The 11013-nt window shown below is 36.4% G+C and overlaps 1 protein-coding gene across 1 annotated transcript; it reads left to right on the forward strand.

Annotated features, from left to right (window-relative positions):
• The first annotated feature begins 5664 nt into the window (after positions 1 to 5664).
• Positions 5665 to 6651, forward strand: LOC137748287 (N-terminal acetyltransferase A complex catalytic subunit NAA10). Its single transcript, XM_068488416.2, has one exon. The coding sequence runs from the start codon at positions 5794 to 5796 to the stop codon at positions 6442 to 6444; it is 651 nt and encodes a 216-aa protein (XP_068344517.1). The 5' UTR covers positions 5665 to 5793; the 3' UTR covers positions 6445 to 6651.
• The last annotated feature ends 4362 nt before the right edge of the window (positions 6652 to 11013 follow it).

The raw sequence follows: 11013 nt of genomic DNA on the forward strand, positions 1-11013 counted from the left end.
TTTCCCACGTGCTCGGGTCCTCTCTTTCCTCCCTCACTTCAATATCAACCAGTGGCTGCAGCTACTGATCTTAAACAGGAAGAGTGAAGTATTTGTTTCCAACATGTTTAAGCCTGGTATCGAGCAGGCCAATCATGGTCCTTTCTTTATACATCAATCTAAACATATTGAAGTGGATCAACATTTCATCGAGGATAAACTAGATGCTCAATTAATTTATTTTTTGTTTGTAAGGTCAGAGGATCAACTTATAGATGTTCTTACTAAGGATGTGTCTAGTAGAGTTTGTCATAGCTCACTCAACAAAGTTGGCATTGGTGATATCTATGCGCCGACTTGAGGATGAGTGTTAATGTGAGCCTTGCTCGGCTTAGATTACTTTTTACCCCCTATAATTAGGTTTCCTGTAATTAGTTGCTTAGCTTGTGTAACACATCTTATAACTCTTCCTCCTTTGGAGAAGAGTAAAGTATTTAGTTTTTCCACACATTTGAGCAGCCCTAGTGTAAAAGTAAGGATGTTAATGTTAATTCCTTAGGGCTAAACAAGATTAAATCATGACCATAGGTCTTCATCAATGGTCAATGTTAGAAGATTAGGTAAATTTAAACATGATACAATGGCAAGCTAGATCTCACCCAAGTTTTCTACAAAGGATGGAGACATATCAACAAGCAAGGTAAACTAGTATAGATACTCTAAATTTAAATTCTTTTTTTTTTTTTTTTTTTTTTTTTTTTTTTGCCAATAATCTTCTATTTTGTTTACAAGTGCATTTTTGCTCACCTCCCATTAGTTACCGTTAGATTAGTTCAGTTTATTTGATCTAAGACACGAATCTCAAAATTTAAATTAATCTAACCGGAATTAATAAGGGGTGATTATCACACAACTTAATGTTAAATTAATATATTATTATTATGATACAGTAAGTTGTTGCCATGCTGGGAATAGTCTGAGACTCTGAGTGGTAATATATGATTAAGAAGTCTGCGCAATGCCAACGTTGGTAGCTGTCATGTTGTACGTATTCCTCTTCCTTCCTTTCCCCTTTTGACATTTTTTTTAAGGTGTGGTGCCATTCACACAAATTATTTATTTTTTCCACATTTTTTATTTTGGACCGTCAGATCGAATGAGTTAGAGAGGATTAAAGGTAGAAATTAACAAAATGGGTGTGGAAGATAGAAATTTTGATTGCAGTTGTTTGGTAGTGTTGGCACTTATGGTATATGAATATTCTAAACAACATATTTATGCGTTTTGAGCAATCCTCTCTATCCCAGAATTTTCATTGCAGGCATAAAGACTTTGTGTCTCAACCCATGTTCTCACTTAGTATTTGCTGGATCGACTGCTGGATATGCATTACGTTGGGACATCAGGTATGAAATATGACTTCAAATGCTATTTTAAGAATTTTAATTTGCCTGGTTAAACTAATAAGTACTTTATCTTGATGAAAGTCTATGCTGTATCCGTTTCCATGTTGCACTTCATTACAATTTCGAATACAAGGTTTACATTACTTAACCTTTGTGTCCTTGTTTGGTCTGTCTTCACCGTTTTATTTTACTGTTTTGACAGTGACAGATGACGTAATAGAGTTGTATGTTAATTGACCCTGTTCTTCTGTTATATTGTATGATTCAGGACAATGAGATGTTTATGGGAGACACGAGTGAGTCCAAATAGGGTATACTCATGTGGTGGACTAGACGGTGTGCTGCGTTTTCTGAACCAGAACACAGGTGATGTAATTTGAAGATGAGTCTTGGATGGATATTTATCATCAAGTCCTCGAAACACGACTGGGACTATCCAAAGAATGAGAGGAACAAGGCTTTCGGAAGATACCCCAATTGAGAGCACTCTTTAGTACCAGACAACCTGCCATTACGTGTTTGACTGTTCGGATGAGGAAGGTTATCACCGCGCACTACGGTAAGTACATCAGAATCTGGGGTAAGTATATCAGAATCTGGAAATTCGACTAAGACCGACCACCCTTTTGTTTTTTGTTAGGATATGTATGATATTCATGCTAATGTACATGTACAGACTACAGAGTTTATTTTATTGTTCTTGTACTATAAACTAAAACAAATTCTTGATCATGAAATGCAAACTTGTTTTCCATCTAGTCCTCGAGAAAAACAGGTCGAGTCTACCGATGTTTCCAAAACTGAACCGATTGACAAGAAACGATCGAAACTGGAAATTGCAGATGATGATGTATTGAAAATGAATGTCGGATTGAAGAATTTTATCTTGGAGAGTCGGTATTCATGTTTCTATTGTTTAAGTATTTCGCCATCCCTATTGATCTTGTGGACCACTGTGAATTCCACCAGAACCTTGCCCAATTTCTCACAAATAATCATCTTTTCCTCTTCGCGCATTTCATCGAATTTTCAGCTCAAAACAGTCACATGCCGGTTACAACATTACTTGTCATGAAACAGTTTTAATGAAAAGTTAGATCAATAACGAGGAAAATAAAATTCAAATGTAAAACTAGTAGTGTAGTACAAGATCAGGTTAAATATCGACGAATACTTTTTTTTGGTTTTTTATTTTTTTGAAAAGTAAAAGGCTTTAAGTTCATGTTAAAAATTAAAAATAAAAAAAAAAAAAAAAAAAAGAAGTTAGGCAAATCAACTTTTAAATGGATTAATGTTTGAACTTCTTTTTTAATGATTATCAAAGACTTTAAGCCCAGGTTTAAAGAAAAAGAGGTAATTGTAGATTTTCCCCTCAAACTTATAAGGTGCTGTCAATTTTTCCCTTAAACTTTAATTTTAACCAATTACTCACTTAAACTATTACTAGCCTCTTGCCACACGCATACGCGTGTGGCAATTGACCTTTTTATATTAGGTTATGTCTTTTAATTTTTTTTTAAATAACTATTTTATATTTTTATTAAAAAATTATTCATAAAAAAAAATGAAGCAAAACCATGAAACCGCCCACTAACATGGGAGTTTTTTTTTTAATTAAAGTTTTAAATTTAAAATTCATTCAAAATTAAAATGTGGTGAATTACTTTAAATTCTTATGGTTCAATTGTAATTTTAAGAATTCTTAAAGGACAATTTTTGGTATTTTGAATGTTTCACCTTTTAATCCTTCTCACTTTATATATATAGATGTTTGAACTTCTTTTTTAATGATTATCAAAGACTTTAAGCCCAGGTTTAAAGAAAAAGAGGTAATTGTAGATTTTCCCCTCAAACTTATAAGGTGCTGTCAATTTTTCCCTTAAACTTTAATTTTAACCAATTACTCACTTAAACTATTACTAGCCTCTTGCCACACGCATACGCGTGTGGCAATTGACCTTTTTATATTAGGTTATGTCTTTTAATTTTTTTTTAAATAACTATTTTATATTTTTATTAAAAAATTATTCATAAAAAAAAATGAAGCAAAACCATGAAACCGCCCACTAACATGGGAGTTTTTTTTTTAATTAAAGTTTTAAATTTAAAATTCATTCAAAATTAAAATGTGGTGAATTACTTTAAATTCTTATGGTTCAATTGTAATTTTAAGAATTCTTAAAGGACAATTTTTGGTATTTTGAATGTTTCACCTTTTAATCCTTCTCACTTTATATATATAGATGTTTGAACTTCTTTTTTAATGATTATCAAAGACTTTAAGCCCAGGTTTAAAGAAAAAGAGGTAATTGTAGATTTTCCCCTCAAACTTATAAGGTGCTGTCAATTTTTCCCTTAAACTTTAATTTTAACCAATTACTCACTTAAACTATTACTAGCCTCTTGCCACACGCATACGCGTGTGGCAATTGACCTTTTTATATTAGGTTATGTCTTTTAATTTTTTTTTAAATAACTATTTTATATTTTTATTAAAAAATTATTCATAAAAAAAAATGAAGCAAAACCATGAAACCGCCCACTAACATGGGAGTTTTTTTTTTAATTAAAGTTTTAAATTTAAAATTCATTCAAAATTAAAATGTGGTGAATTACTTTAAATTCTTATGGTTCAATTGTAATTTTAAGAATTCTTAAAGGACAATTTTTGGTATTTTGAATGTTTCACCTTTTAATCCTTCTCACTTTATATATATAGATAATTGGCCGAAATCCCCTATACTGTTAGATTTTCTAATTTTCCGTCAAATATTCCTTCAATATCTGTCAACGCTAGAAAATTCTACGGGCATAAAAGTAATTTGGCCACTCACAAAAGCCAAACTGACTGAGAGAGAGCATCAGGGTCAATGATTTGGCAAAAGAGGTGTAACTGTTGAACGCAAAGTTTCTAGAAAAGGGCATTGGGCACGATCTTCTAGTCCTTCTCGAACCTCTACAAGAAGTCGATGGGGGAGGTGGAAGCTAGAAGGCGACAACGTACACCAAGTGACCATGGAATTGGAATTAGGGTCGCACCAAAGTGACGTGACGTAGCTGGCGGTGGGACGAGGGGGTTTCCAGAGTTTTGGAGGGATGAGGGTGTGAAGGCGTTAATGGTGAAAGAGGTCATGGGGGGGGGGGGGGGGGGGGGGGGAGTGGAAGTGGCGTTGGGTTTGAGGGATGCGGGAGTTTGTGGGAAATGGGGAAAGAGGTGGGTAAAAGTGGAAATTGATAAGTGTTGGTGGGGTGGTTGCAGAGAAAATAAGCATGGGGTGGTGAGCAGGTTGGGATTTGGGTGTTAATTGGTGGAAGTAGATTTTTGGAGGTGGTTTTGGGAGAGAGGTTGAGGTCTAGAGACATGGGGTGGAAAGAATTGGAAATGGGATTTAACTGTCAAATTCGGTGGGGAATTTTGTAGGAGTGGCATTTCTTATTGTTTTGTGTGTAATCTGTTGTGAACTTTGGAGAGAGAAGCATCGAAAATGAAAAGGGCTCGTAAGATATTTGGAGGAGGAGGAGGAGGAAGAGGTTGTGGTGAGTTGAGTTGAGCGAGTCAATCTGCCTATAAAAATACGTTTTTGTTTAGGATGGACAAAATATCAGATGAAAAATTAGGAAATCTAACCGCATGGGGGAATTTGGCTAATTATAAGAATTCAGGGGGGTAATCGGCTAAAATTAAAGTTCAAAAGAAAAATTGGCAATGCTTTACAAGTTCAGGGGAAAATCGACAAATAAGCCTAAAGAAAAATGTTAGGCAAACAAACTTTTTAGATCGATTGATGTAACGCGCAACGGCTTTCGTGCGAGTTCTTAATCCGTTGCTTTGTTGCTTTCGAGTTTGAATTTCTTTGTTAATGATTTATCAGTGACTACATCATGTGGTTTATTGAAGATGGTTTAAAAATTTGGTCTCTCGCATCACCCATGTTTAAATTCATCAAACCCATGACTCAGCCCACCTCTGCCACCGTTGTCGTCATTACTACCAAACACAAATTTGTAGCATTTTTTTTTAACATTTTAGATATTGGTACCAGACGGATTTTCTATGTTATCATTCTGAAAAATCATTACCGGATTAAACTACCAGATGCATTTTTAAATCATAAATGTGAATATCGTTTTATCTTGTTCAGTTTTACAAAATAGTTGTTTTAAAAGAAATTTTGTAATACGTTACTGGAATCCTCCATAATTTTAATTTCACTTCAACTTATATTTGTTTGAAAAGTGTAGACTTAAGCCCATATAAGCCCATGACTCGGCCGAAACCCAATCCCATGGAAAATTCCAGAACACCCCCACATTGCTTTTGACCTCAAACACTCTCTGTTTCTCTTCCTCCCCAAAACCAAATTCCTACCCCAAAACCCTAACCCTCGAAACTCCAGAAGCTCCAAACATGGTGTGCATACGCAAGGCCACCATCGACGACCTCCTGGCGATGCAAGCCTGCAACCTCTTCTGCCTCCCTGAGAACTACCAGATGAAGTACTACCTCTACCACATCCTCTCATGGCCGCAGCTTCTATACGTCGCCGAAGACTACAACGGCCGCATCGTCGGCTACGTCCTCGCCAAGATGGAGGAGGAGAGCAACGAGTGCCACGGCCACATCACCTCCCTCGCCGTCCTCCGCACCCACCGCAAACTCGGCCTCGCCACCAAGCTCATGAGCGCCGCCCAGAACGCCATGGAACAGGTGTTCGCGGCGGAGTACGTGTCGCTTCACGTGAGGAAGAGCAATCGGGCGGCGTTCAATTTGTACACGGGGACTTTGGGGTATAAGATTCATGATGTGGAGGCGAAGTACTATGCCGATGGGGAAGATGCGTATGATATGAGGAAGGAGCTCAAGGGGAAGAAGGTGCATGGACATAGTCATGGGCATGGACATGGGCATGGTCATGGGCATGGGCACGGGCATGGGCATCACCACCATCATCACCATCATGAAGGTGGGTGTTGCTCAGGGGAGGCAGCGAAACCAGAAAAGGCGGAGGCGAAGAAGGTCGATAGAGGGAATGCTAAGGCGGAGGCCAAAGCGGTATGAGAGTGAGAGAGGTAAATTGGGTTATTTGGGGACAGTGTATTTTCGGTTGTTTTACTTTATCTATGGTTTTGATGCTTAGTTTTTGTACTTGCAATTTGACAAATGCATTTGAGGATTCGGAACTTTCGTAGTTTTTGTTATAAGTTGTTGATGTTTAATACTTACTCTGAATTGAGTGATTTATGTTGTGATTTCATGTTTATTTTCTGTTCGTAGTGTCTACCGTTTGGCAATTTTGTTTATGTCACTCAATTTATTTTTGAGTCGTATACAAATAGTTTTTCTTGTAATTTGATGGAGTGCTGAATCACAATAGCATTTCTCATAAGTCGCAAGTTAACAAACCACATTCCCATAGTCCCACACTGCACTAAACCCGCATCTCACCCTTTAGCCTAGCCCACATCTCGCCCTTTAGCCTAGCCCTTAAGGTGGAACAGGTGCTATTGTGCCCGAAGTGACTTTGGCACTGGATTACGAACTACTCTTTTCTGTAGTTTGCATATGTACATATATCCATACATACATACATACATACATATATATATATATATATATATATATGTATTATGTTCTTGAGAGAAACACATCCGTGCCATACAAGGTACGAGTTTTAATATTGAAAATGATAAACAGTAGTATTTGAAGTGTGAGATTGTGTCTGAAGTTAAATTGTTTGATGATTAGCTATCCTTCTTTGCCTGCCTTTTCAGAAAGGGAGAGGAATGGAATTTTTTTCTATTTTGGGCATTTGTTCTTTAAACATGAGTTGCTGTTGAGCAATGTTTTAAATCAGAGCTTAGTCTTTACGTTAAGTAGTTAATCACCAAAGTAATCTGCCCTGATGGTGGATTTCTTTCCGCACCGTGAGGTGTCGATTGACTAAACTGCTCCAGTAAAGTTTAGCATAAAGAAATGGCCACATATAGAATAATAGCGTTGACGGAAAATCACTAAAGCAAGTAAGCTTGTATTCATGCACAGAACAAAGCTCTGATATGTAATGCAGCAGGCAAAGATTTCGAATAGAAAATAGGATCTTTTTCAACTGACATTCTGAAATGAGCACCCACGCAATAAGAAGTTCCTACTAAAAATTTTTACACCAGTTAGGGCTCCGTTCAAGTTTTTGTGGCCGTGCTAAAATATCTAGTTTGTTTCTGGAAAGAGGGAACAGTGCAGAAAACATGTGTTGTAGTGTGAAAAGTCAGCCTTGGCACCGATGTAAGTTGAGGTTAACTTCTCTTGGCTGTTAATTTTGGATGTAATGATATAGCTAATGTACTTCCTTCATGTAGGACTATTGGTTTCTTTCTTTCTGTCTACCTTTTTCTTTTGTTATTAAACTACCGTCAGGAAGTAAACGTTGTGAGAGGACATAACTCTCGCCCTATGAGAAAAATACAAGAAGCGACCCCCTACTGGCTGGCCCCTGCCTTTGGTTGAGGGGACGGTGGCAACCCACCCTTATTCTCTACCCTCTCTCGTCTTGTCGCCCACTCACTTCTCTTTCTCTCCCCCTCTTAGGTGGTTGTTTTGCTTTTAGGCTCTTAGCTTTGTCTCAGATCTCCCATGTGCTCGGGTCCTCTCCTTTCTCCCTCACTCCAACATCCATCAATGGCTGCAGCTACTGATCATAAACACGAGTTGTCACATATATGTCGGGAGGTATGTAGAGTTTTGGCTTAGGTGCTCGCACTACCTCCTTGTCTATGTCAGTTCTGTCGATAGTTGGCTGCTTGTTTCCCATTGCTTTTCTCTGATTTGTTGGGTAATCTCTCAGGTTTGATTTCGGATTTGATAAGTGTGAAGTGGGTCGACCTGGAATGGTTTCTTCGGAGGATATTTTTGCAATTTCAGGCCTTTGGTTTGGTTGATTTCGGGCTTTTAGTTGGTGAGAACGCTCATTACCTCCTCATAGGAAGAGTGAAGTATTCAGTTCCCAACATGTTTTAGCGTAGTATATTTTGATTCGAAGCTAGCTATATTTTGATTATATTTGTATGTAAACTTTTCATCTTCCAGTCACAAATCTTGAAGATCTAACAGTGGGATCTAACAGTGGGAACTCAAATTTGTTTGAATTTTTGGTTGAAATGTGTGTAGGTATTGGAAGTAGAAGTTTAAAATAAAATATATATGTATATAGTTTTGGTTCGAACCTTAAACCGGCATAAATCGAACGAAATTTGCGTAAACTGAACCGTACAGATTTATTAATAAATTTAAGTGGAATCATATTAAACTTAACTGTTGATATTTTCTAGTTCCTATTCAAGGGCGGAACTGGGCTGAATTGGACCGTGCCCCACCCCTACTTATTGAGGACTAGTGGAGTTTGTCATAGCTTACTCAACAAAGTTGGGCATTGATGATATTTATGCACTGGACTTGAGGATGAGTGTTATCATTAAATTATTTTAGTTTAATTGATTCAAGACACGAATTTCAAAATTTAAACTAGGGTGTTTAGAGGACTAAGCAAAACTTTCTGTTTTTGAAGTACATCCGCACGAATGAGGATCCTCACGCGGACCTGATTAAAACTGACCGTATGATATACAATTAACGGATGTGATTGGAAGATTTCTAGGATTGTCACGTCGGATCCTCTCTCCATCTGTACATACCAATGCCACATTAATATTAAATTTAATATAGTTATTATTGTTGGCAGGGAATAGTCTGAGTGCTAATTAATATATGATTAAGAAGTGCGCATTATGCCAACGTTGGTAGCTGTCATATTCTTCAACCGGACAATTTTTTTTAAAGATAATGTTAGAAAGATTAAATTTTATAAATCAAATGACGTGGGTGTTGATAATTAGATTATTACTTAAGTGTTGATTAACATGTTTATTTTCTATTAATAACACGTCATTTAGTTTACAAATTTAGTTTAAAATTTTAGTATCGCTAGCATTACTCTTTTTTAGGCCTCAAGTCGAGGCAATGGAATTAGGATGCAGATCTAAACAAACAAGAAGAATGCTAGCAAGACCTGCTCATTTACGTAGCAAAAAGCAAAATACTTTCATGAAGGAAGGATATGGATAATTTTGAAATAGGTGGGTGAGTGTGATCACTACATTTTATGGTATAAATCCTTCTAATAGTATAATGTCACACGTGTTATATATTAAGTTTTTTTTTATTCCTAATCAAACCTTTTACTTTTAAGGAAAACTAAAGAAAAGTCCAAAAAAATTTCATTTTTAATGAAAAACATTTTTTAAAGGTACAATGAATCGTACTAGAAAAATGTATAAATGTGGTTTTTCGTTAAAAATGAACAATACCCTTACTTTTATGATTGAAATAAAAATATAAAGAGCAAAGGTTAGATGGATGGCACCTACCCTTACCCTACCCTACAAGCAAACTAAGGAGGAATTGTCATGGAATATCATCTCTTATTCTTATCATCTACTTCTTGTCTTACTAGACTATGGAACAATATGAGCAAATTTTTGACGATGTTTCAGTTTATGTCAAGTTTTATGTTAGCGTAATGACGTGGCACATGATTTAGCGCATTTTATGCCTTGGCGTTGGATCGAAGAGGCAAAGGGGAGTGTGTGTTGGTTTGGGGTGGGTGGGTGTGGGTTGTGGATCGAAGTTGGGTCAAGGGGGGGCCGAAGTCATTCGAATGGGAGAGGCGGCGAAGGAGACGAAGGTTGGGGGCTGATTTCATAATCCATGTGGCACCATATTAACAAAGATGTATGGAAGATAAAAATAGATGTGTGAATATTGAATAGCACTATCCAATTCAATCATGGTTTTGGTGCTCTCCCTTGAGTGCTTGCCACCATAACAAGGCAATAGTGAGTGTTTTAATTGGTTCTTTCTCAAAAAAGTAAAGTTTCCTCTGATGAAAGCACAAGTGAGAAACAAAGGGAAGGAAACTATCATGATTTTTTTTTTTATAAGATCCAATCATTTGATGTTTGCTCTCTTTTTGGTTAAAGCCACATGTTTACGCATACTTCAATCACTTGTTTTCGTTTGTTTGAAATCGAAACACAATGGAGAGAAGATTCTCAGCCGATGCTTAACCAACCATACATTTCAAAAGTAATCAAAGGTATAACTTCTTCAAAAATATTATCAAACTTAATACAAAAATGACCATACTTTCTTAAATTTGCAAAACCGTTTGTTGGACAGAGGGTGATTTACTAATTGTTTAATAAACAAGGGCTACTTCTTTGGGTAGTTCATCGTCTTGATTCTCGTGTGAGAGAGATTCTTCTTTAGGTATTATAACATTTAATATACCAAATCGTATTTTCATCATATTAAAAAATTTCCTCTCATGCAGGCATGGAAAAGGAATAAGAAATTGATAAAAAATACTATAGGATCAAAAAGTTGGATAAATTTTTGAAGAAAACCCTAAAGAGGATTTCTTTAAGAAGGTACCGACGTACCGTTCACACATCTCGATCTCTTTAAGGATATACCATTCACACCTCTTTTTACTTTCTACAAATTCTGTTCAGTTCTGTCTTTTGATTTTCTTCAATTCATTAAATCTGACAGCGAAAAATTAAAAAATATATA

This window comes from Pyrus communis, chromosome 2 (genome assembly GCF_041283825.1).
Source record: "Pyrus communis isolate YQ-2024b chromosome 2, ASM4128382v1, whole genome shotgun sequence".
In the NCBI taxonomy this organism is placed as follows: domain Eukaryota; kingdom Viridiplantae; phylum Streptophyta; class Magnoliopsida; order Rosales; family Rosaceae; genus Pyrus; species Pyrus communis.

Excerpts from the sequence above, each read along its gene's own strand:
- LOC137748287 (XM_068488416.2), top strand. The coding sequence starts at position 5,794 with ATGGTGTGCATACGCAAGGCCACCATCGACGACCTCCTGGCGATGCAA.